The 27,942-nt window shown below is 32.8% G+C and overlaps 2 protein-coding genes and 2 pseudogenes across 2 annotated transcripts; 2 read left to right on the forward strand and 2 right to left on the reverse strand.

The window, feature by feature from the left end:
- Nucleotides 1-55: 55 nt before the first annotated feature.
- Nucleotides 56-4,866, forward strand: LOC128190815 (selenoprotein M-like; annotated as a pseudogene).
- Nucleotides 4,867-13,752: 8,886 nt separating this feature from the next.
- On the reverse strand, nucleotides 13,753-15,116 carry LOC128186744 (acetylcholine receptor subunit alpha-like; annotated as a pseudogene).
- Nucleotides 15,117-19,320: 4,204 nt separating this feature from the next.
- Nucleotides 19,321-22,646, reverse strand: LOC128187587 (acetylcholine receptor subunit beta-type acr-3-like). Its single transcript, XM_052858003.1, has 2 exons — nucleotides 21,908-22,646; nucleotides 19,321-19,969 (listed from the first exon to the last, which is right to left on the reverse strand). Exons 1-2 carry the CDS (start codon nucleotides 22,644-22,646, stop codon nucleotides 19,509-19,511), a joined length of 1,200 nt encoding a protein of 399 aa, XP_052713963.1. The 3' UTR covers nucleotides 19,321-19,508.
- A 3,293-nt stretch (nucleotides 22,647-25,939) lies between these two features.
- On the forward strand, nucleotides 25,940-27,856 carry LOC128187588 (selenoprotein M-like; the record flags this gene model as incomplete). Its single annotated transcript, XM_052858005.1, has 2 exons — nucleotides 25,940-26,029; nucleotides 26,961-27,856. Coding segments are annotated over 2 exons (231 nt in total), but the record flags the coding sequence as incomplete, so codon positions are not given.
- Between the last annotated feature and the right edge of the window lie 86 nt (nucleotides 27,857-27,942).

Consider the following 27,942-nt stretch of genomic DNA (forward strand, 5'->3'; position numbering starts at 1 on the left):
AAATTTAATTCTTAAAACAAATGTCTCGGATTTTTGTCGTTCCAATTTAGAAGATTCCCGAACCCGATAAATTCACAGAACGTAACCGGTGTGTGACACGTCGTGAGAAAACACAAAGCACAAACACACATTGTGACTGCACAAGTCACGATATGTCTGTCGTGCGGACCATACTGTTTTTGGGTATAATAACCCATGGCATTTTAGCAACAGAGGAAGACAAAGAAGTGTACAGAGCTATAGTGGAGGTATTTCACATTTGAACTGTCTGAGTATCTCTGTATTGGAAAATAGTTTTACAAAATGTTTTTTTTTGAAATCGATTACCTTAATTTTTTTTCTTCTGTTTTACAGAGCTGTGGTGGATGACGTTTAAACAGGCTGCCAGAGGTTAAGAGGTTCATTTATGAGGATCTCCCTCTGTTGTATCCTTTCTGAAACCTAACTGTTGGAGTTGGTTTTTGTCTAGAACAGGATGTCTTCATTCCTCGAACTCTTTACTTTCGATTCCTATCATCCGGCAAGTGAAAAACAATTGCACCCAATCAAAAGAATGATTTCTAGATGCATGCCATCTCCTAATTTTGAAATGGAGGCATGTACGCGCAATAAAATAATTTTCACTAAAAAGTACTTAAAAACTAAGATATCAAAATTTTTTAACTTTAAACTAATTAATGACTTAAGGAGGGCGAGTACAGAACGAGTAAGCACGCTTTCGCGCAGCGTTTCATTTGTATTGTGACGTCATCTCTTTGCTTTGTTGGTTTCCATGGTATGATAGTTTCAACTGCAGATATTCAGCGAAATTTGTTGAAAATAGCTCGTTTTATGCGTTAAATTGATATGATATTGTGGAATAAACATAAATGTCTCGAAGTATAAGCTATATTTGGGCTCAGGTTGAAAACGTGAAGAGGGTTCAGCAAGCCTAGCCCTCTGCCACGTTTTCTTAACCCGCCTAAATATAGCTTACTTCATATATTTCAAAACAGTAACCATGTATTTTATATTAATGACCTTAAATATGTGATGTTATATATTTATTTATTACTAAACTATGTCTAAATTTTTTAATAATACTATAAAGATCACCATTTTCGTCTTTGTCAAATAAAAAATGGCCATTATCTGACAAACTGGGAAATTGGGCATACAAAAAACAACTTTGATAAGACCCCTGGAACAAACCAGGAGGTAAAAGGTTTTTTAGCTCACCTGAGCTGAAAGCTCAAGTGAGCTATTCTGATCACATTTTGTCTGATGTCCGTCTGTCCGTCTGTCCGTAAACTTTTCACATTTTCAACATCTTCTCAAGAACTACTGGGCCAATTTCAACCAAACTTGGCACAAATCATCCTTAGGCAAAGGGGATTCAAAGTTGTGAAAATTAAGGGCCACACCCGTTTTCAAGGGGAGATAATTAGAAATTAATGAAAAATTTCGAGAATTTTTCAAAAATCTTCTTCTCAAGAACCAGAAAGCCAGGAAAGCTGAAACTTGTGTGGAAGCATCATCAGGTAGTGTAGATTCAAAGTTGTGAAATTCGTGACCCCTGGGGGTAGGGTGGGGCCACAATTGGGGGTCGAAATTTTACATAGGAATATATAGAGTAAATCTTTAAAAATCTTCTTCTCAGAAACTAATCAGCCAGGAAAGCTGAAACTTGTGTGGAAGCATCCTCAGGTAGTGTAGATTTAAAGTTGTGAAAATCATGACCCCTGGATGTAGGGTGGGGCCACAATGGGGGGTCGAAGTTTTACAAAATTAGACCCGGCCTCGTTAAAACCTTGTACCTTTGGTATTTTTTTAACAATTTGACTGACTTTAATCGCAGCATTTTACTAAATTAAAAGCACGCATAGGCCTCCATACCTAAATTGAGCTTTCAACGTACATCAGTAAAGATCACTGTTTTCATTGGCTCCAAGTGTTTTTCACTTGTCGGATGATAGGAATCGAAAGTAAAGAGTTCGAGGAGTAAGGCCATGTTGATTTTTAAATAAAATCGATCTTTTTGGAAACAAAAATAATTTGTTTATATGCGACTCCCGGGATGCATAACATTTTCATCTTTTTCTAAACACCTGTGCGGAAAAATCGACAAAGAATTTTTTTAACGAGTGTATTATTATGAAGAAAACATGTCTGAGTACTAGCCCCGGTGGTAAATATGATGCGCTTTTTCTTCAGAAAAATGTAATCCACGATGAACGAAAAATGAGTCCCATTTGGTAGGTAAAACAGGTATACCATTTGGGCATTTAACCACCAAATGGGACTCAAACCACCAAACGGGGGGTTGTGCCGAACCTGTAGAAAGAATAATCTAACTGTGACCAGGCTACACTCAGGTTAAACCAGGTCCGTAGGACATCTGTCATTTTAACGATAGAACATTCTACTTAGTTTTTGTCAGATTGTTTTTAGCAGTAACTAAAGTTAAACCACAAATCCACTCCTCAATAATATGCTTTACAAGTGTTTATTGTAAGAGTGACAAGATGTTTCACCTGGATGGTTTGTGCCAAGACGTTTTGCTGCTTCCAAAGACATTTTGTACTATGACGTTTCACCTCTATGTAGGTTTAGCTGTCAATGACATTTATGTTAGCCTCCAACATCTTGTGGTAGACTCCCGCGAATTGGCTTATAAATCGAAAATTTCCCACACCCAACCCATGAAGAAGACTAAATTCTTTTGCAAACATATTTGTTTGCCTCTTAATTTTTTGTATGTATCCTATCAGCAGTGATTATGGTGATTATGGTTAAAAAATAATTATTCTTTTTTCATTATTGTAAATATTTAACTATATTATGCATGTACCAAATCTAAGAACTGACACCATTTTCTCTTTGTATTAACCAGTAACTGAGGATAAACACTTAAAACATGAACAGGAATAATAAACCGTACATATATAATATATGATTTTCCTTAAAACACTGCAGTCATAATGTAGAGTTTAAGAAGGTTGGAGGAGCTCCCCCCGAGTTGATCCTCATAGGGAAAGGTGGAGAGGAACTGGAGGTAATAAAACAATAAAAAAAAAAATGATAATGTTTACTAAATGGCTTTTCAAGTTATATTTTTCATTAACTCTTAAGGTTAAATGCTACACTAAAATGATTCATAATCATTTAATTTGTTATTGAAAATTGTTTTTCTTTGGACTTAAATGTTGCAAATTCATAGGATAAAACTTTTGATTGGCGTCTACACATTTCTATAGTTGGCAAATAGCAAATACTGTAAGAACAACTTTTATTTGCGTGTGAGAAATTTTCATGTGGTTTGCTAGAGTCTCATTGTTGCAAATATTTCTCACGGCAAACCAATTCTTGCCACGTGAGTATAATAACAACACATGTTTGGATAAGGCATGATCACTAAAATACGTCACAGTGACCCAGTTTATTTCTGGTCAATTGCGAAATAAAGATGTTGCAAATAAAAGTTGGTTTATAGTCATAGACTGCAGCAATATGGAGGCTATAACAGCAGTTTTTTATTTTATATCTTTCCTCATTTTTTTTTTAATTAATATACAAAATGTTTGTCTTGAAAAATTTAAACTCTTATTAAGTTTGCTACTGACTAACGGGTTGTTAAAGTACATAGAAGGCTCAGCTTTGTCTTGGATTCTTTAATTTTTACATTTAATAATCATCTCTGAGCCACACTTTCACAGAGTTTATAAATATGATATACATTTTATGTTATTAATATTATATACTTGATATTTTGATAAAATTTTATTATTAAGTTAAAAAAAAATTAAAAGATCATTTACAAGAGATTGAATGTGATGTGCAAATAATATTTCTGATGTTGTTTGTTATTATGGAATTATATTCTCAATAATTACATTTGTATTTTATTTGATGCATTGTCTATTTGATTAGTAAGTATATTTTGAAAGATAGCTATGATAAATGTTTTGATGGAATGTTGTTTTCAACAGAGGATTGAGTTGGAGCACAAGAACCGTGAAGAATGCAACCAGTTATTGACTCAGAGAGGGTTTTATAAGAAGTCAGAGGCCAGTGAAGAAGTCCCAGAAGAGTTTAGACAGGGTCCCTACAAACTTAAGGAAGAGCTTTAATTATGAAAATATAAGTTTTATTTATTTGTGCCATTTTTGTAGAAAACACAACAGCAATATTTTTTACTCATGTTTGGAAGATTTTCTTGAAACAATTCATGTACTAAATGTATATTGCTTTTAGTGCATTATTAAATTTAATTTTCTTAAACAAATACATGTAAATGTATATGATTTTTTTTTTAAAAAGTCAGAGAATATTATTTATTTTGAAATTTGAATTCATTTTTAAATATTACTTTGCTATTTTATACAAGCCACAAATGACAGCAATATTTTCTACTATAGATTACCGAAGTCTATTTTTTTTCGTTTTTTTTTTTCATTAAAATTTATAATTAAATATTATACATACTCTGATCATTTTTTTTTTGAGAAATGCTTTCATAAAGATATCTCTTCAAATATATTATTTTTTGAGTATATCAAAGTAAAAATTGCTTTAAGATATTCAGTGAAAAAAACCCACTATGCATGTTGACGGAATACTGTAAATATACTGTATCTTGTGTCATAGCTTTGCTATAAATGGATTGAACTAGTTTTAAAGACTAGATATCTTCTTTGAATTTCAAACACAGACAAGATTTTATGAAGTCTTTGACCAAAACTTGTGCGGTCTCTGATGGAACCTCAACTTTCTAGGTTTAGAAGTTCAATGATTTTGATATTTAGTTTTTAAACTTATTAGTTCAACATATTGTGATACTGAATTTTATCCTTTTATTTTCAAATAAAGATTTTACCGTTTACCTCTTATTTGATGTTTTCTGTTCACTACTTAAGGTTGGGATAAATGTTAACGATAAATGGATACTGCGTCCTCCCCTGCAGGGGATAATCTGAATTCTGAAAACTTGTGAAGCAACTAAATTACCATGTATAACATATTGGGCTGTCAAGTTTGGTTATATCACCAGAGTCAATGTAATTTATTATACTTTCATGTTAAATACTGAAATCTGATTGGTTTAGGCGCAGTTGATAATCCGTTCTTCTATTACCCTCAGCGTTAGCAACACACTTTGCAATGGGTAACACAACGAATTGTTACATGCGCGTAAATTATGCACGTACGGTTTGCCGTGGAATTCACGTCATTTCTGTATAAAAGCAGTAAAACAAAATCTCTAAAATTAAGACATTCAGTATAATAAAATAAATAGTGCCTGTTTGGGAGGATAACAGTTGAAATTGACACCCCTCGAAAACTATTGTCAACCTCCGCTTCGCGTCGTTTGACAATGGTTTCCCCGGGGTGTCAATTTCAACTGTTACCCTCCCAAACAGGCACTATTTATATAATGGTGACCAGAATATGGGTATTTTTGGCACTATAGTGAACTGGTAGTAAGTACATGTATACTCAGGAAAATAACAGACGGTTGTTATATGAACTTTCTCACAAGAGAACAATGGACCAAATAGTAAAATAAACCCCCAATATAAGACTTTTCCCAGTGTCTTATTCGTATTGCGTTACATGTATAAATGTAACAAAATGTTTATGTGAAACATGATAGTCGTCTTGAACACCACTATTTACTTTACGAAGATAAATAAAATGACGTTAATAAAAAGCGATGCCTCGCACCAGTTACTGCTCTTTATACTGAAGCAAAAACATACCAGCAATATTAATAGATATGGGGAGGTTTTGCTCATACATTTAAAAAATGATAATGATAAAACAAGACTTAATCTATAAGACTATTAATTTAAAAAAGTAGATTTTTAATCCAATGATACTTCATCGCGTCCACAACTACTTTGTAATATAAAACAAAGGAACAGTTTCATTATCAAGCTCTTCAGAGAAGTTGACAGACTATATGTAGCTATCATCCATTTAAAATACAAGGAATGCAAGCTTGAATGTTATCTGTACACTTTCATGGGATATATTTTTTTAAACTTAAGTGATATAGGGAGTAAAATGTGACAGTTAAATTTCGTCATTTTTTGCGGAAGTAAAAAATAATGACATACTTTGAAACTTTTAAATTTTAAACTTTTTGTCTATCCAGGAGATTGACGTAAGATAACTATTTAACGTGGCGCTTACTTTATTAGTAAACGTCGTAGTAAAGATATAATTATGTATGACAAACTATGATCAGTTAAAGGGACACCCTTGCGATTTACGCTAAAAACGTATAAATTTCATTATAACTGATTTTTTTTATATCGTTTATGTAATCAAAAATGCTTTTTTTGGAGGGGGGGGGGTATTTGCTAATGCTCGATCAAAAATTTTAATAAAGTAAGTGAGATGCAGAGTTACGTTAAAGAATTCTTTGTTTTGCAATCAGGCTAGCGCTCGTTTGGAAAAAAATGGCATGGACCACATATTAATTATTTTCTATATAGACTAATCCTAATTTGTCTTCACATTTATTGTGTTGAGTAATATAAAACACATCCGCTTTTAATTTTGAACGTGGTTTTGAAGTGCGTTTTCAGGCGAAAATGTGCATTTTACAACTTAAAGCAATATGAGCTGCAATTTTCTTGATGAAATTTTTTTTAACGAAAATGTTATTTTCTACTAAAATGACAGAAATATCATGGTTTTTAAATTTCTCATCAAAATTTTGTGATAAGGGCAGTTAAGGAGCCTTAATTGGAGCAAAATTGAATTATTGTCGTCCTGTACAAAAATTTATTTGCTATATGTTCCTTAGAAGAGATATCTTTCCTCTGTAAAAAATTAATGATTTTTTCCAACCTTATTCATCATAAAAGTTTAAGTTACATGCAGACTTATCATATTAGCAGGTTGTTACAGCAAAATAAAATTCTAAAAAATACAGCTCATATTGCTTTAATTGTCTGAAATACCGTCATCTGCGTCGACCACTGTGTTGTGTAGTGAAGTACATGCGTACTGTAACCAGTGTATGTAGTACCATTAAGTCTCAGACGGTTATACACTAAAATAGAAAGGAAGGGAGAGAAAAAAGTGCAGTGAGATGGACTGTACAAATCTGTTTTTAGTCATTTTGTAAGTGGTTTACATGTATTAAGTTTTATTTAAAGAACCATTAACGGCTGTCAATTTATGGGGCTATTTAACAAGTAAAAACTTTAGCTGTTGTTTGATTTGTTTTCATTAAAAGTTTACAAAGTTCTTTAATTGCATTGCTGTTTAACAGACACCAGTATACCTAAACAAATGACTCCTTCACATCAATCAATGGGTTGCTCGATTTTAATTATTTACTTTATAGCAATGCTGTATTTACATGGACTGTAGATACTTACATATGTAATAGATATGACCTCGTAGTTTGATTGTAATGAATACTCGATTATAACCATGGACATTAAAACATTGATATCAAAGAAATTAAAACAGTGCACTAATATTTATTTACAACATACGAGTTCCAGACGAATTAAGGTGTTTTAGTATAATATTTGTTTTATTCCATGCACTTCTCACAGTTGATATTGGTGTCATATCTCACAAGTTATAGCATTGATATACTGTTGCAATTAAGCAAAAATACATTAGAAGGATTAAAAACACAATCTTGATAAAACATTAGGTCTCTGCAAACAGGAACATCGATCACATTGTACGAAGGTTAATACACTGAATGTCACTTTTCTTTAAGGGGGATGTGCGGTGTAGCAACCTCTAATGACACACCGTCCACTAATGATATAATGTTGCATTAGTGGTCAGGATGTTGACCACTAATGATATAATTTTATCATTAACGAAGTACCTAACCGTCCGCTAATGATATGACTGCCGTCATGAGAAAAGGGCTCTTATCTTTTGACGTCACAATGCTCAGAAAACGACGTCAAAGTTGCGGCATTGTAAACGCATTTTTTTTTCTGTTTCTATTTTTTTTCTGCGTCTTTGTTGTATTTTCTGTATAACTAGAGTCTGGCCTTGTTTTAATAATACCGCGATTAATATTTTTTTCAGTCAAATATTACATGTTGATTTAAAAAATAAACATTTGATAACTGAAATATACATATGTATCGTCAATATCTACACATTTCGAACGCTTAATATTGCACCCAAGTTGCTGCTGAGACGTCATAATATTGCTGCTTTTGCATCCGCTATGAAAATTAACCACCACGTTTTAATTCTAGTGTGTGATGCAAATATGCTCTAATTGGGAATTCACTTTTTTATAAATCATTTTAGAAACCAAAGACCCGTCTCGCATACGCGTAAAATTGAATGCGAGACTGGTCGTGGATTTCCGATGATGATTTATAAAGTAATCTGAGTAAAATTATACAACTTCAGTTTGCATGACCAATATATACATGTGTGATTTAATAAAGTAAAAAAAACTACAACTGCACACTCGTTGTTGATAAAACGGGTTGAAGGCTGAGACATACCGAATCGATGCAGAGCAGTATTGTTATAATACCGAATTGATGCAGAGCAGTAATGTTCAAATCTAACAGTTATCTGTGCAGTAATTACTGTGAAACAATACAAGTCAAATATTTCAAATTATAAGTTTGGAAGTTTATCTCACGGGAGGCGATTCTGCACTTTTTTAATTAGTCGGAAGGAAAACGAGAGAAGCGGCTATATCTCAATTATAGTGCTACTGCCGACATACAAAATAAGTTCTTGCATATTCTATTACAATTTAAGAATTTGCGATCAAATTTTGAAATTTTTTAATGAATTAAAAAGCTATAACTAACGGATTAGAAGAGTTTGAGAAATATTTTGACAGCATAAAAATCTACTCTGATATATTGTATTTAATTTCATGGAAAAATCTTAATCTTAGTGACATTTTCATGTAAAGTGCCTTTAATGAAGCAACATAAAAGTATATACATGTATACCTGTACGAATGAAAAACTTGTTTATTTTTTGAGCGCAACATATTTTGTTTACTTGTGCAATTCAACTACCCAAATCCACTTGTTGTGTGTACTTTTTGAGCTAACGTACAGAAAAAAAATCAGTCATAACATGCCAGAAAACTCACCACATTTTCATGGATTTATGGCATTTTATATGATTATATTCATCTCAAATCAGTTACGTGCATGATTCAAAATTCCTTAAATGAAACAGGTTTGTAAACGCAATCATTATACTACTATGTACGTTTGATATCAAGTCGATAAAATTGCCGTTTTAAAAATCAATTCATGTTTATCGATAAATATAAACACTACATGTGCGACATTAACAATTAATGACATGCATGGCCGTACAATTCACCTTCATAGTCGATGGTTTCTCATCTTTTCTTTTTTAAACAAGGAAGAAAATTTCGATGATACTGAAGTCAATGTTTATGTGTATTTGTTACAATGTACAGCAATAAAAAAATCCGAGAATCGCGATTTTTCTTTAAACTTCGGAATACCGTATGCAAATTTATACACTCTATAAACGTCTATCATTTAATTTGTCATTTTGTTTAAAATTGATAATCACTTGGCCGATATTTGTTGTATTCAATGAGAGAGAGAGAGAGAGAGAGAGAGAGAGAGAGAGAGAGAGAGAGAGAGAGAGATTTATCACATCATGTAACATCGATAATAAGAAAATTAAATTAAGTCAACATGTAAAAATATTACTTCTCACTGAGTATAAGCTACGTCTATCGGCAATGTACTACCAATTAGTGCAAAAGAATGGACATATTTAATGCAGAAGCCTAATTGAAATTTACTTGCAATCTTGCATTTTGAAAAAAAAAGTGAATATTGCTTATATATAATTAATTATTTCAACGATTATGGTTTATAAAAATCGCATCACAACAATACAACGGTATGCGTGAACTTACAAAGCGATTGAATAGAAGTGTAGATTCAGAACGTGGGGTGGCTTTTGTATTTTGTTGGTCTGTCGTATTTGATACACTTTATTAGGTGTGCACGAGTATAATTAAACAATAAACATAAACAAAATGTAGCGATCAGTACCGAAAAAATTAATGTAACCCGCGTTCTTAATGTGGCTATCTTTATAGCCCGCATGTATCGCCGAAGAAAGCATTTTATTGTTTATATTTACATCTTTCATTTAATAAATTAATGAATTGAATTGATCGAAAAAGTAATTAAAGGTCATTAAATTATTTTTAATGTACACCAGAACGATATATGAAAGCTGTAGCCAAAGTGTCTTATACGGAAATTTGAGTTTGGTATCATCATGATTAGTTCGTGCAATCCGTGATTTTTCTTAGGTTGCTAAAGATTTCGACCGATCGATAAACTGTATGATTAGAACTGGGCCGAGTAGATTTCAGTTCTGTCTGTTTCTATACAGCTATGAATTACAATCAATTTCGTACGAAATAGAGGGAATCATACTTAGAGGATGTAAATTTTAATCTATAAATATAAGACGCCATTTTTGTTAAAATCTTTTCTCTCAAATCAACTGTCCACATTCTTGTAGTTGTAATTATTTTTCAGTGAGACAGTCGAAGCCGATTTTTTCCATCAGTCATTTCATAAGAATTAAGTGTTGATAACGTATAAAAGAGAAGAGAAATCTTGACAATAATTTAATACCATAACATCCGAGTTTCAAAAACAGCTATAATTGATTTTAAACTTGCTTCATAACTATGAAGATACTTAAAAAGTAATATCAGTAAATATGCAATAAAATTTCCGTGCAAAATGTCAATTAAAAAGAATAAACATTTCTCTTTTTGAGAATAAATTCCTGAATGCAATTTGACAATGCCCCGAAATTGTGGAAACACAGGCATCGAATTTGACCATCTTTATGTTTGTTAAATGTTTGCTTTTTTGCTTCTCGGCAGCTTAATTAAATAACTTTGATGTTTTCAAAGGTTGGGGAGAGGACTGATATTTGTTTTGTTTTCCCTAGATATCCTTTATATATCTATCTATCTTATGTTTCGGGGGGGGGGGGGGGGGGGGGATGGGGGTTATTGCATGTGGAGTCATCAGAAGTGTGCAGAACTTTAACTATATCTGGTTATTCAAAATGTTTTGATCGCTTTTGTGAAAATTGTAAGATATATAGAATTGTAAAAAATTATTAATTAATCCTACTTCAAACAATTAAAGACGATGAAAGGAAGTATAGAAGAAAAAAAATAATGCCCAAAAAATTTGACGTTCGTGACGTCATGACGTTTTCGACGAGCTACGTCAAAGTCGTGTTAACATCTCTTACTAAAATTGTCATCAAATGCTTAAAATACAAAAGATCTTGGATATCTTTGTATATTTGTGTTCAGAAAGAGCTGACTAAACAGAACTGACAAAAAGGTTAGTTTGTGAAATTTTGACCTTAAGGGCCCTTTTCTCATAACGGCAGTCATATAATTTCAGATTTGTATCATTAGCGGTCAAAAATCGTAACCTCTAATGATATGGGAAAAAAATGTGAAATAAGTGCTACCTTGACCACTAATGATATACATTTGCACACATTTTCAATTGCATTAGAGGATAGATTTGCAACCTTTAGTGATATATCATGATATAATATAATATACCTGCGCTCTATACTTACAAAGGCAAAATATCACATTTACATTTGCAAACAAAATTTACTTAAGTGACGTCATAGATGGACAGGTCATAAACAATGGTGACTAATGTTGAGTCTAATATGTTAGCCAACCTCTGTATAATGTTGGATAAAGATTTGATTTTGATTCGATACTACGTAAGAATTTGTTAAATGGGGGGGGGGGGGGTTAGTTCAAGTTATTTGATCATATATATAGTCCTTTATTGTAATATACACCATTCTGACATTGCCTCTGACATTTTGCTGTTTTACTTGAGATGAAATAGTCACATACAGACAAAATACATACAATTTATGACTTCGTTTGTTAACTTCAAAATCCAAATTGATCATCATTAAACAAAAATGAGATATTTTTAGTAGAGGAAAAATTTAAAGAAAAGCAATTTTACGATATCAAAAATTTATTGTAAAACTTTAAGAGGGATTACATTAACATAAAAAGGTCCAATTGATAAGACTATTTGCTATTGTGGTCTGTAATACAACTGAATCACTAATCTGTTGTTAAGTTGAATATGTGGGTTTGTTTACATGTATTATAGATAAGAACAACAAAGAATATCAATTAAAGTTGGTTGAATTAAATCTACTTAAAAACAATAGTGATCATGTTGGTGTAACAAAGAATATTGACCCGGGTTGAAAATTGACCCGGGATAAAATTATATCATTAGTGGTCAACATCCTGACCACTAATGCAATATTATATCATTAGTGGACAGTGCATCATTAGAGGTTGCTACATACCACGTTTTCAATCTAATGAAAAATTAAATGATTTAAGTCGGAAAAATCAACCTTTGAAATGTCAAATCACATAAGTCGGCAAATATAGCTGACAGTATGAAAGAGTTATAAGTTTTAACTTTAAAGTACATACATGTACAGTTAGACCATGAAGAGCAAGTTACACTTCTGTTCAAAGACAGTTTAAAACTCTGAAGTCGGATTCAATTTTCAACAAGGTCAATTTTCAACTTGTTGATGTCATAAGAGGTTTGAAATATATTTTTCAAGCTCTGGAAAAACGACCCCGGGTATAAATTGCACGACTTTTGGTCTCGAATTTTCGAAGTTTTACAATAATTTTTTAATATTATAAAATCGCTTTTCTTCAAATTTTTCATCAACTAAAAATATCTAGCACAAATTCTTTTTGTTAAAGGTTTAGCGCGTTCTTTTTCCCACGCACACTGGTTCTTAGAGCTCGCTTCGCTCACCGGCGCTACGCGCTATAATTTAATTTTTCTGTAACTTACTGTACAAATTAAGAGCGTTTATTTTTTAAAATGATATTAATCTGTTCAAAATTTAAATGTAACGTCAAGCGGTTTAGTACGTTTTTTGACGTTGGTGCATTGTGACGTGTCTTGTGAGGTGCAAAACAAAATAACTAAATTTTTCTATCCAATCAAATGCCGCATTACAACCAGAATTAAATTATATCATATTATATCATTAAAGGTTGCAAATCCATCCTCTAATGCAATTGAAAATGTGTGCAAATGTATATCATTAGTGGTCAAGGTAGTACTTATTTCACATTTTTCCCCATATCATTAGAGGTTACGATTTTTGACCGCTAATGATATAAATCTGAAATTATATCATTAGCGGACGGTTAGGTACTTCGTTAATGATAAAATTATATCAATAGTGGTCAACATCCTGACCACTAATGCAACATTATATCATTAGTGGACGGTGTATCATTAGAGGTTGCTACAGTGCGGCCCGATGATCTTGTACATTTGAGGATAAGAATGTAAACATCATGAACTGGCTTGTTTCTGCCCGAAACTGACCAAAAATGTTGCATGAAGATATAAAATCAATAAATATGAATTATAGTCCTTCATGTCATTTTGTTTGAAAAGTATGCATACAAGAACAGGACAATGCCTTTTCAATCACTCAGAACAGCTGTCGAACTGCGCAGCTGCAGACTTATTTTGAAGATTTAAAAATCTGAAAAAAAATATGAAAGGGGTTCACTGGTGTCCGCTCTACATTTGTTGAGAAAAAGTTTGAATTTTGCTCATTTAAGTTGTAACTTAAGACCACTTCGATGTAACAGTGTTTTATTGCAAGTATGCTAGATTTTTATCTGTTTACGAATGTTAAAGTCATTAAAGCTGTGATCACAAATACATGAATGATTAACATTGCACAGAAAGCTAAAACATCAACTGCAGTACACAAAGCTGTCCAATCTGTTTCCTCTGACGACGCCACTTCCGATTTAATTTCTATTTCATCCTTGTCGTCTGCGTTTTGGGGGGATTGGTATCGTCTGTAGCACGTGACTCGCCTCGATAGATCGATCAGCTTACGATGGAATCTACTGAAAGGTGTTGAAGGGTTTCTGTGACAAATTCTTATCTGAACTGCAGTGATTATTAGAATAAAGACGGAAACGGTTAGCTCAATTACAGACAGAGAAAAGACGTGTTCTCAGAGTTCTCAGGAAGAATGGAATCTAAAATATTCAGAAACACGGCGAAAGAGAGGAACAACGTGATGGCAAATGCTACCTTTTCCTCACTTTGGGTTGGGATTAAAAAAACGACAAGGTTCAGATTTCCTAAAAAGAAACTGGGCAAAATCAGTGTCAGAATATAAAATCCGGGTTTTCTGCTGAGGTTAAAGGTAAAGGTTACTTCTGATTCATCGGAACTGGTATTTACAAAGTATGAAGTTGAATCGATGGCCCATAGTCCGTTCGGGTAAAACTCGTAAAAGTTTAATCCGTGGTTGCTTTTGGAAATGTTGACTTCGTAAACTGTGTGTGTCCATATTGTTAGTGTTATGTTGCAAATTTGTCTATCAAATTGGAAGTATGTTATGTCAATGTGGCATTTTGTTTCAAAAACTTGAAAAGGCCACCATACAACTAGTCCAGTATGATCAACGTATAGATAGAAAAAAGAACCTCCCATTTCGCGAAATGATTTCAGTCCATTTTTCAACACTAAATCTGGCTTCCAAATGTCGTTTTGTGGCAAGTACATTTTCGTTATGTTTTCGTAATGATCTGGGTTCCAGGTCAAATAACTGTCATACCACTGTAAAATAACGTAACCCGAAGTAGAGAAAATACCTTTCACGTCATCCAGTGAGTTGATGCACAAAAACTGTAAGCTGACATCTAAATCAAGAGTGTCCCCTTGATGTACCACTGGTCGAATTCGTTTGTCATATCCATCAACAACAAATTTATCATAAATTAACCTTTTTAAACCAACGGTCAGTTTTCCTTCACACATGGTGGCACACCATGTAACCAAACTTGACGCAAAGAGGACAAAGGCTACTTTCCCGGTCATTTCAATTCGCTTAACTACTAGGCTTTTTTTTCATTATTTTTTGATATTTTTTTAGAAGTTGCATGATTTCACAACGCATAGATTTGGTGTCACCTGCCGATGAGAGGCCAGTTTTTATTGTTAATCAATGACTTGGTTAAATTCAAATAGTTTTTCTGTACATTTATTGCTTTGAATTACTTGACAAGGTATGCTTAAATGTTATCCAATAAATACGATTATATTGAATCAATATTTTTCATTTGAAATATTTCATGAATGTGTTTTATGGAGTATGGAAAACTATTCCTATATATATATATATATATATATATATATATATATATATATATATATATATATATATATATATATATATATATATATATATATATTAAAACTTTAAAACACATTTTCAAAATATTTCGACCGTGTTACCGGTCTTCATCAGTCGGTGTTTATTATTCATTGAAAAAAAGACTTTGGATATATATATATATATATGTGTGTGTGTGTGTGTGTGTGTGTGTGTGTGTGTGTGTGTGTGTGTGTGTGTGTGTGTGTGTGTGTGTGTGTGTGTGTGTGTGTGTGTGTGTGTGTGTGTGCTGAGCACAGCGCTTTAATTATAACGCTTTGCACGATTTCGTGGATGATGATGCTCTTGCAAAGTTTATTATACATTCAAACGATATGAACACAAAATAAACACGACCCTTCAGCTCCATACAGTTTTAAACTTATAGTCATTTCAATAGAGTCAGTCGTTGACCATTGTTGTAAAAATGGTTGGGAAACTGGTTAAGAATATTTAATAAATCAGAGCTTATATAAAAATTCTGACAAACTTCGGTCGTTTGGAAGTGCAGGAATTTTCGGATTTAGGGGATTAATGTGTCTGATGAGGTATCTTATGAGACTGTTCGTGGGTGGAGACAGATATTTCTGACCGAGAAAGAGTCCGTCAAAGAGGCAGCAAAATCTGACCGACTTGTGACTGACAGGGGCAATTAAATGCAAATTTCTCAAAGTCATGCAAATAATTTAGATTGATATCAGATGAACGATTAGTGATAAAACCAATGCTGTTGGCGTATGGCTTTCACTGAATCATTTGATTTTGAAGTGTATTTTTAAAGTACAAAAAAACTTCTGCCACATCGATAATCAAATATTTCTTTTCCACGGATGACCATGTAAACACGGGTACGAGTACAAACTGTTTATTGTTAAAATATTTCCCAAGTTCAATCAAAGAAAATTTGCAAATACTTTACTGGTGACAAAACAGAGCCTCTCTATTTCTAGCCAGTAAGAAACAATTAGAAACAAAACACGGCTCACTAAAGACGGTAGAAGACATAAAGTACCGATCAGACCCAACCTAACACCAGAGTAAACCCCAACTAAACCCCGGGTTTACTTTCTGGGTTTATTTTGGGTCCACTCGGGGTTTACTTTGGGTTTACTCGGGGTTTACTTTCGGTTTACTCGAGAATTGCTTTTGGAGTCAGCTATACGCACTGAAGTGTGAAGCAGACCTGTATTTTATCTTATCATCCTACTGCCTGTAATTCCTGCCCCTTGTATATTGCGACTTCACATGTAGCGTCTGCTTTCAGGGTATTCTTCTGATCGGGGTTTACTCTCTGTGTCCACTCTGGGTTTACTTGGGGTTTACACTGGGTTTACTCTGGGTCCACTCTAGTAAACCCAGAAAGTAAACCCAGGGTTTAGTTGGGGTTTACTTTCTGTTAGGTTGGGTCTGATCGGTACTGTATTGTTGCCAAAACAACCATTAACACAAAGACGTTTCTTTATTGCATATTCTTTTAATATGATGGTTTAGCCGTAGAAATTTCGGTGCCGAAGGACAAAAGTGTTGCAGATCGGTATTACCGAAATTAATTTATAAAATATTTTAAAAAACTCAAGAAATATTATCATAAACGACACCCTGTGTCAGTATTTAGACTTGTTCGTCTACTTCATGATAATGCGACATTACATACATCTGAGCTTGTGAAGTAATTTTTGAAGTCGAAGAAGGTTACCGTCTTGCCACACCCACTATTTTATCCAGATCTAGCCTCATGCGACTTTTTCCTTTTTCCCCAAACTTACAAAGTTTTATTTGTTCCCGAAAAGCCATTAACTCAGCCATCAGTCAGTGCCCAAGGGGTGTACCTAAATCAGCGTACCATGACACATTTCATAAAAGTATTTGTTGTTTGTTATATATTTCAAACCGTGGCCAATATTTTGAAGGAGTGTAACGTTCATTTCACTATTTTTGAGTTGGATGCTTTTAAGATACTATACAATACATAATTATCGAACAACCCTCGTATACGTGTATTTAGAGAAGGGCCTTAAACGACAAGGCTGAAAAAACCCCATAATGATACCGGCATGTCAACGGTCAGATTTTTCCACTTTTATATATAGATGATGTAAACTTTTGCACTGCCTCATTGAGATAAAACATATTCTAATTATTTTTTTTTCTCTTTGAAAAATGGTTTGATACAGGTCTTGTTCTATGGGTTTATTAAAAAAAATTAATTGTTGTGAAAAGAGTACAAACCAAGATAAGTTTGTTTTCTATCGCATTATAATTATAGTAGTTAAGCTTTGAAAAATGTCCTTTAACATCAAACTAAACCAATCAGTTCGATTTAATAACGAACAATTGTTAATTCCAACATTTAAATATTGTTCTCTTGATAGTTATACAAGTATATACATTTTGTACTTGCTGTAAAATGCCAACCCTAATCGATACTAGTCCTTATCTGAATATACGTTACGTTAAAGTCATACGAGCTGTTATCAATAATAAATGAAAGAAAAAACATTGCACAGACATATAAAATGTCAGCAGCAGTGCATTAAATTAAACAGTCCGTAGCCTGAAATTACGTTACTTCTGAAACTCTTTTCAATATCTTTGCCGATTTTGGGAATGGCGGTATCGTCTATAGCACGTGAATCGCCTCGTGGATTGAATAATTTTCGATAGGATTTTTTATAAAATTTGTTAGAAGGGTATCTTGACTGCAGTGATTATTAGAAAAAAACCCAGAAACATCAACAGAAAAAGCGTGTTCTTAAAGCTCCATGAAAAACAAAAATAAAATCTAAACTAATCACAACACGGCAAAAGATAGAAACAATGCGATTACATTGTATATCTATGTTGAATTTTACTTGTCATGTATGTTCTATGTATTGATAGAAAAAAAACTTCTCTTCTCGTTAAATGATTCTTTCTTCATGATTCCAAACTCCATTTTTTTTTTTACACTAAATATGGTTAAAAAGCATCGTGTTTTTTGCAAATATATTTTTATATTTTCAAAACGGCATTGATCCCAGGAAAAAAAACTTCGTACCATCGTAACCTAAGTAGACGTAACCCGAGGAGAAGAAACCACCTTAAATTAACGTCATCGACAGAGTTGGTGCCCTATAAGTGTAAGCTGACAAAAAACAAGCGTGTCTTCATCGTGCAAAACTGGTCGAATCTGTTTGTCATTTTCCTTTACAGCACATATATCATTAACTAATTATAAACTTATTTCTAACAAAAGGCCAGTTTACAATCGCATTTAGTTGCTGACCATGAAACCAAACTCTACATAACATAAAATACCTGTACTTTTCTCATCATTTATTTTTTACTTACGAACTGGATGGCTATGGAACAGTTTTGTTTTGTATTGTTTTGTTTCTCTGTCTGCTTGTTTTATTTTTCGTGCATAGTATCATAAATGAATTCTTAAACAACCATTTTGAATAGACCAGCTTCATGCTTTGATCATATCTAATATTAGAAAGTTTATGAAGGTCTTCTTGTTGTCACCTTTGACATAACTGCATTATGTTTAATGGCATAAGGTAAGAGTTTGAGTCTTGGTCAAAGTACCCGTTTCTCAAACACCCTCCTCTCTCTCTCTCTCTCTGTCTCTGTCTGTCTCTCTGTCTGTCTCTCTGTCTCTGTCTGTCTCTCTCTCTCTCTCTCTCTCTCTCTCTCTCTCTCTCTCTCTCTCTCTCTCTCTCTCTCTCTCTCTCTCTCTCTCTCAGTTTTAAGAATGATTTTATTACATGTATTTATAGTAAATAATATTTTTACTTATAAAAATCAAATTTTTGAAGTCTGTGGTAATCCGCCTACTTGAGAGCTGCAAGAAATATGTCATGAACAAGAACTCCAACCTGACAAACTGGCGATTTTTGGCTGGTTCTCACATGAGTGAGGTGTGCAATACTACACATAGATCATAAAATATAAATTCTAGTGTCATTTTAATTCAGAAAGAGAACAATTTACCAAACAAAAATTATGAGACTTTGCCAAACAATAAACTTTCTCTTTTGGAGAATCTCTAAAGAATTTCCTTCGACATCAAATTAAACGAAGTTCGATTTCAGAAGGGTTATCTGTTCTTTTACATTTTTTTAAAAATACGTTAAATAGTAAATAATTATACTTACATATACAATTTTATCTTTCTTGGATTTACAAGACCAAACTCTTCGAGGATTTGCTGCATTCTAAACATTTACATAGAACATAACAAAGAATACAATTATCAAAAAGAACTCAAATGTTGTCATTACAATCAACATCATTTTGTCAATAGCAGACGACAATAGCGTCCAATCAGTATCCCTTACGTTGAGTCCTCTGTTGCATCCTTGTAGAGATTTCTTCTTGAAAAGCAGTATCAGACGCATTTCATATCGCGAAAATAGGAGGTGTTTTTCTCGATTACAGATTAGTACCTGCATGTTTACAATGACGATAAGCAAGACTCCGAGAGTTAGCTGAATCACCATATATAAGCAAACCAGACAAACCGAGTCCGAATTTTCAGGCAAAGATGAGGTGAGCAAGTTCAGAAATACCCCGTACGATAGGAAAAGGGTCACCGCAAATGAAACCTTCTCTCCACTTTCAGCAGGAACAAGGAACGCAAAGATCTTTAAAAATCCCAACAGAATTATAGGAATAACTAGACACGATCTCGTTGCGAGCAACGAGGAGGTCTTCCGTCTGATTTTAGAATTTGAGATACATGTTCGATCTTGATTTTGCTATTTAACAGCTAAACATGATTTAGAATAGAAAAACGGGGTCTACATTCTAAGGGCCCGATACTATTTTGTTTCAGGGATAAGAGCATTGTTCAACAAATGTTTAGAAATTTGTCACCGTTCTTAAGATATCTGAGAAAAAAAAATTTAGGGGCCAGTCCCTTACCTCCTTATTGGAGCCACTGAACCAAATTTTAAAGGTTGCAAAGTACATCATTTTGAGCATCTTTTCTTCTACACTGCATTTCAAAATATTTTCCTTTTTGAGATATAGGTGGTCATAGTTTTTGGACTCTTGACCCCTAAAAAATCCTTATTCCATAACACATGAATAAATCATTACATTACTTGGATACAGACCTGTAAGATAAACATATTTGCTGCTATAGCCTTTCATTTAATTTCCCTCAGTAAAGAGCTACAAATGAAAACTTTTAGAGCCCTTAGGTCCCCTTATTTTAGGGGCCAGCCCCTTTTTCTTGATATCAAATAAAAGGTCATTAAAATCTCAACACATTTTGTTTCACAACTGTTTAGAAATTCGTTACCGTTCTTGAAATATATGGGAACGTACATTTTAGGGGCCGATCCATTAACTCCTTATAGGGGCCGTTTAACGAAATTTTGAAAATAGCATATTATTTAGTACATCATTCTAAGCATCTTTTCTTCTATACTGCATTTCAAAATATTTTTCCTTTCTGAGATATTGGTGATCAAAGTTCTATAATGTTGGCCCCTAAAAACCCCTTCTTATGTAACACATGATAAAATCATTACATTGATTAGATACATAACTGTAAAATGAACATATTTGCTTCTATAACCGTTCACAAAATATCCCTCAGTAAAAGGCTACAGATAAAAGACTTTAGAGCCCTTTGGTCCCCTTATTTTAGGGGCCAGCCCCTTTTTCTTGATATCAAATAAAAGGTCATTAAAATCTCAACACATTTTGTTCAACAACTGTTTAGAAATTCGTTACCGTTCTTGAGATATATGGGAACGAACATTTTAGGGGCCGATCCCTTAACTCCTTATAGGGGCCGTTTAACGAAATTTTGAAAATAGCATATTATTTAGTACATCATTCTAAGCATCTTTTCCTCTATACTGCATTTCAAAATATTTTTCCTTTCTGAGATATATGTGATCAAAATTTTGGACTTTTGGCCCCTAAAAACCCCTAATTACGTAACACATAATAAAATCATTACATTCCTTGGATACGTAACTGTAAAATAAACATATTTGCTTCTATAACTTTTCACAAAATATCCCTCAGTAAAGGGCTACAGATGAAAGACTTCTGAGCCCTTTGGTCCCCTAATTTTAAAGACCAGCCCCTTTTTCTTGATATTAAATGAAAGGTCTTGTAAATATAAACTTTTTTTGCTTTACATGTGTTAACAAAATATTGTTCAGAAAAGAGATAAACTAAGAAATCCATGAAAAATTACGACGTTTTTTTAGTCTCGATTTTCGGGACAAGGCGAGCTTTAACGCCGTTTGAGCATGACAATTATGAATGCCAAATAGCACATCTACAATCTCTTGTCTACAATCCCTGAAAGTTTGAACTCAATATCGTTTACCGTTTAGGAGGAGATCCCTGGACAAGCCGACCCTCTGAAAATCGCTAAAACGTCATTATCTAAAGAACGGAAGTGACGTCATCAAAATAAAAAAATGTGTTTTTAGTTCAAATAAATATCTATCGGATCTAAAAGTTTTATGAAAATCGATTGAGCGATCTCCGAGAAATCGCCTGCACAAAAATGCGTAAGAAAAAAAAACAAGAATAATAATAGGGAAAAAGAAACAAAGCAATAACAATAAGGTCTTCCGTTGGAAACGGAAGACCTTAATTAAATTCCAAAGATAAAACCAACTCTTCCTTTTCAAGGTAAATGAAATATTGAGCTGGCTGTATTCCCCAACTTCGTCAAGCTCTAAATAACTTTTGTTTTCTGCAATAGACCATATTCCGTTTTCAAAGAAATGGTATGTACCCACGTATTTTTCAGTTTTTGCAATGTTCACTTGCTTATACTTATGGTTCCAAATAGAAAACATCAGTCGGCAGGTTTGAGTATCAAACGGGAAAAATGCGACATCAACTTGGCAGTGAGCATTAAAGACCGAGAACGGCCACCACATAACGTCGCCCGTATAACTGACGGGTAAATAATAGAAATCTCCACCTAAACCAGTTGCTTCTTTTACCCCATTCCTGAGAAATAAGTCAGGTATCCAAATGCTATCTTGGGGTATGGTAAACGAAGACACGTTGTTGTATAGCTTAGGCTCCCAAACAAGAAACTCATCTCTCCAACGTACCAAAAGAAAACCTGTTACGGAAAAAACCCCGGTTTTCTCATTCAGGTAATTTATCCCTAAAACAAACAAAGAAACGCTGACATCAATTGATCGGGACTCGTTTCTCACAGGGCGTATTCGTTTGTCGTATTTCTGTGTTTCGAATATTTCGTTTAGAATATTTTTTAAATTTCCTGTTTCCTGACACTCAATAAGATTTAAGCAATAGAAAAAGACGAAACCACAAAACAATGTTCTCACACGGGTCACTGTCATAATAATGATTCTAAACATTCCGTCGTATTCCTTTATAAAAATGCAATACAAGTATTTTTATAAAACTAGCGGAACATCCATATCTTGCGTAAACTGTGTTTAACTCTAGTCGACACCTAGTCGTAATCTGAAAACACGTTATATTTAAGTCATACGAGCTGTTATCAATAATAAACTAGATGCTGTCATTAGACAGTAATACCCGCACCATGTGTTTGCCCCTAAATAACACTGTTTTGTACCAGTTTAATTAAAAATGAAGGCTACATGTGTAACCGAGCAGTCAAGCAAAACGAAGATGGTGTACTGTGTATCTGATGACTTTTTATTTTGAATATATATAGAGGCATTGACCTACAAAATAATACATAATATGAGAAAACTGACAAAATGAAAGAAAATACATTAGCTATAAGTTACCACAAATACATTATACGTTTCATAAAAAATCAATTACAGTGCGTACTGTAAAGAAAGCTAAACTTTGAACTTTACAGACACAAAGTATTATAACTTTAATTACAAAAATACACTTTAGTATTGACAATGCAATTAAAATAAAACCAGAGACTAAACATTTACACTGATAAGTAAAACATAAGTTAATATGAAATTTACATACCATAAGATGCAACAGATATCAACCGGATGGTATTTTCTTGAAACTGTATACTGCTCTAACTTAATTAGAATTATTGGTAACTTATTGATACACCTAGCTTCAAAATAATTGGTTAATATTATGAACCAATGAAATTACAGATAGGAAGAACTCAATTTACTTGCGCAGTTAAACTTTGGCTGATATAATTTTAAGATTCTATTGAACAAAACGAAAAATAGAAAATACAAAACGAATAAATACACATAGACATATTTCTCTACTATCACATACTTCCCCAGAACTTTATTAATCTGTCCTCAGATTACACAATTTAATATTAGTATCAAATAAATACACATAGACATATTACTCTACTATCACACATGCAAACTCCGGTAATACATTTAAAAATTATAATTTTCATAACTGAAGGATGAGATTCCTGCCCATATGATAATACACATCGTGACATGAGCAGCACTTTATGTGCAATTTGGGGTAGAACTGTTTGCAGTGAATTTTCAGTTAATCAATAATCTTAACATTTTATGTCATAGGAAGTATAATGGTCTATATAATTATTACAAACAAAATTAAAAATTAAATTATGCCCCCTCCCCGTGGCGGTTGCCGGTTTTAGATTTGCTTCTGTGTGCCTACATGAACATCATCGTGTGCACAGATTTAGAGAAGGGGTGGGAGTGAGGGGTCCAGACCCCCCCCCCCCCCCCCCCATGAAAATTCGTAAATTACCAAAAATACACCTTGGACCCCAATGCTCTTACAGACATGTAAACGCTCTAACCCATTGCGCTTCAATGTTAGGTAACAATCTCAATAGGAAGTATACATGTACATCACAATATGCAGGTGTCCTGCACCACCTTAAAGCTGTTATTTACCTAATAAAATAGTGCAAGTGGATTTGAAGAATAGGTCATAAAAATACATGCATGTTACAAATGACTGATCTTTGTCTGAAGTTACGTACACAACACAGGTCTGCATGTCTCATTAGCGGGTACTAGTTTTACCCAGCTCTTCGATTAGATGGGTTCACGTGTATACATACATGGGTGTTGCTAAAACGCGGAACGGAAAACGGAACGGAAGAAAAACGGAAAATGTTATCTAATGTTATTTACCTCATAGATTTGTTAAGTATGCTAAAACGATATACTTAATGTACCTTTTTAATTTTTTTTGAAAGATTAGCAATATTAGATTATTTATTCAAGAATATTTATTTCCTCAAAATTAACAGTACATGCATTGACCACTATATTCTGTCCCAAAATATCCTCGATTCACTTTTTGCTGTATATTTATATATACCTTAGGGTTCAAGCGATTCTCTTTTAGAAGCATTAAACATTCTCACAATTCTTTCTTTAAAACGTCCTCTCTAGCTTATCAGCTGGAATAAATACACGGCTAAAAATAAAGAAGTCTACGGGGTTTTGCATTTTAACAGACCCGGATGATAGTGTTGAAAAATTGTGCAAGGTCTTCTGAGTGACTTCCAAATGGAGAAAAGATGTCAACATTTTCCATTATAAATCGTCCAAATGTGCTGCATGAATATTTTGGGATCGACAGACTATAGTCCCAATATATAATCGGAAAATCAAACCAGGCCACGTCTAGAGCTCTCTATTCGGATCATATGTATATAGCTGCTGGAATAAACAACTGCATGCTTTGTAATGCAAACGTAAACAAAATTGCATTGCTAAAAATACTAGTTTCACAAATTACTAGTTTCACAAATTACCGGGTATTTTAATGTTTACTGTATTTTAATTTTTTAATGTCGTCAGTCCTACAGTTTTTTTCTTCCATCTCAATGATACTGTATCGTCTGTATGATAAAAGATCGTCTAGAACACCGAAAATTCAATTTTGATGTAAGTATATACATGTACATCATATTTGAAAATAATATAAAAATACTCAAAACACGCATAAAACGCTTTCACTAACTGAGTACGTTACGCTAATATGCCAGCAATACCATATAAGAGAAATAAGTAAAAAGTTATAGCTAATTTGCTCGTTTAATCATGTTAATGTTTCACAATTCCTATATACATTTGATTTTTCCGTTTCGTACTCAACTAAAGCCGAATGAATACAATGCTATAATTGATAGACATTCATATGAATATTGATAAAATAGCAACATGTTGATAATCATTCATTAGATATAAATAAAAGATACAAAGTAAATCGTTTCTGGCCAGTCTATACCCTTTTTAAGCGATAAACGTGATGATATTTTCCATTCCGTTCCGTTTTCCGTTCCGCGTTTTAGCAACACCCATACATACATGTACATGTCTGTGTTTTCCGTATGCAGAAAAAGATTACGATAGTTAAGATCAGCTAAAGGAATTCATTATTGTGTTTTAATTGGATTATCATTATGATGTTGACCAATTTAGGTAAGCATAATACATGTAGTAGCAGTAGCACAATATAATAAGATGCCAGCATGGGATTCCTGCCAGCATACATACACATGTATATAAGTTCTACTTTCACTTTCTAAATGTAATCTCCCTTTGACAGCATACTGTATCATCATCTTTTAATATTTAAATAATGTATTAACCAGTAACTGAGGATAAACACTTAAAACATGAACAGGAATAATAAACCGTACATATATAATATATGATTTTCCTTAAAACACTGCAGTCATAATGTAGAGTTTAAGAAGGTTGGAGGAGCTCCCCCCGAGTTGATCCTCGTAGGGAAAGGTGGAGAGGAACTGGAGGTAATAAAACAATAAAAAAAAAATGATAATGTTTACTAAATGGCTTTTCAAGTTATATTTTTCATTAACTCTTAAGGTTAAATGCTACACTAAAATGATTCATAATCATTTAATTTGTTATTGAAAATTGTTTTTCTTTGGACTTAAATGATGCAAATTCATAGGATAAAACTTATGATTGGCGTCTACATATTTCTATAGTTGGCAAATAGCAAATACTGTAAAAACAACTTTTATTTGCGTGTGAGAAATTTTCATGTGGTTTGCTAGAGTCTCATTGTTGCAAATATTTCTCACGGCAAACCAATTCTTGCCACGAGTATAATAACAACACATATTTGGATAAGGCATGATCACTAAAATACGTCACAGTGACCCAGTTTATTTCTGGTCAATTGCGAAATAAAGATGTTGCAAATAAAAGTTGGTTTATAGTCATAGACTGCAGCAATATGGAGGCTATAACAGCAGTTTTTTATTTTATATCTTTCCTCATTTTTTTTTTAATTAATATACAAAATGTTTGTCTTGAAAAATTTAAACTCTTATTAAGTTTGCTACTGACTAACGGGTTGTTAAAGTACATAGAAGGCTCAGCTTTGTCTTGGATTTTTTAATTTTTACATTTGATAATCATCTCTGAGCCACACTTTCACAGAGTTTATAAATATGATATAAATTTTATGTTATTAATATTATATACTTGATATTTTGATAAAATTTTATTATTTAGTTAAAAAAAAATTAAAAGATCATTTACAAGAGATTGAATGTGATGTGCAAATAATATTTCTGATGTTGTTTGTTATTATGGAATTATATTCTCAATAATTACATTTGTATTTTATTTGATGCATTGTCTATTTGATTAGTAAGTATATTTTGAAAGATAGCTATGATAAATGTTTTGATGGAATGTTGTTTTCAACAGAGGATTGAGTTGGAGCACAAGAACCGTGAAGAATGCAACCAGTTATTGACTCAGAGAGGGTTTTATAAGAAGTCAGAAGCCAGTGAAGAAGTCCCAGAAGAGTTTAGACAGGGTCCCTACAAACTTAAGGAAGAGCTTTAATTATGAAAATATAAGTTTTATTTATCTGTGCCATTTTTGTAGAAAACACAACAGCAATATTTTTTACTCATGTTTGGAAGATTTTCTTGAAACAATACATGTACTAAATGTATATTGCTTTTAGTGCATTATTGAATTTAATTTTCTTAAACAAATACATGTAAATGTATATGATTTTTTTTAAAAAAAAGTCAGAGAATATTATTTATTTTGAAATTTGAATTCATTTCTTAAATATTACTTTGCTATTTTATACAAGCCACAAATGACAGCAATATTTTTTACCATAGATTACCAAAGTCTATTTTTTTTCTTCTTTTTTTTTCATTAAAATTTATAATTAAATATTATACATACTCTGATCATTTTTTTTTTGAGAAATGCTTTCATAAAGATATCTCTTCAAATATATTATTTTTTGAGTATATCAAAGTAAAAATTGCTTTAAGATATTCAGTGAAAAAAAAACCCACTATGCATGTTGACGGAATACTGTAAATATACTGTATCTTGTGTCATAGCTTTGCTATAAATGGATTGAACTAGTTTTAAAGACTAGATATCTTCTTTGAATTTCAAACACAGACAAGATTTTATGAAGTCTTTGACCAAAACTTGTGCGGTCTCTGATGGAACCTCAACTTTCTAGGTTTAGAAGTTCAATGATTTTGATATTTAGTTTTTAAACTCATTAGTTCAACATATTGTGATACTGAATTTTATCCTTTTATTTTCAAATAAAGATTTACCGTTTACCTCTTATTTGATATTTTCTGTTCACTACTTAAGGTTGGGATAAATGTTAACGATAAATGGATACTGTGTACTCCCCTGCAGGGGA

Source organism: Crassostrea angulata, chromosome 6 (genome assembly GCF_025612915.1).
Source record: "Crassostrea angulata isolate pt1a10 chromosome 6, ASM2561291v2, whole genome shotgun sequence".
Taxonomy (NCBI): Eukaryota; Metazoa; Mollusca; class Bivalvia; order Ostreida; family Ostreidae; genus Magallana; species Magallana angulata.

Coding starts and splice junctions, on each gene's coding strand:
- LOC128187587 (XM_052858003.1), bottom strand. CDS start 22,646: ATGACAGTGACCCGTGTGAGAACATTGTTTTGTGGTTTCGTCTTTTTC. Junction 19,970..21,907: donor GAATTTAATTAAGGTCTTCC/GTTTCCAACGGA, acceptor GATCGTGTCTAG/TTATTCCTATAATTCTGTTG.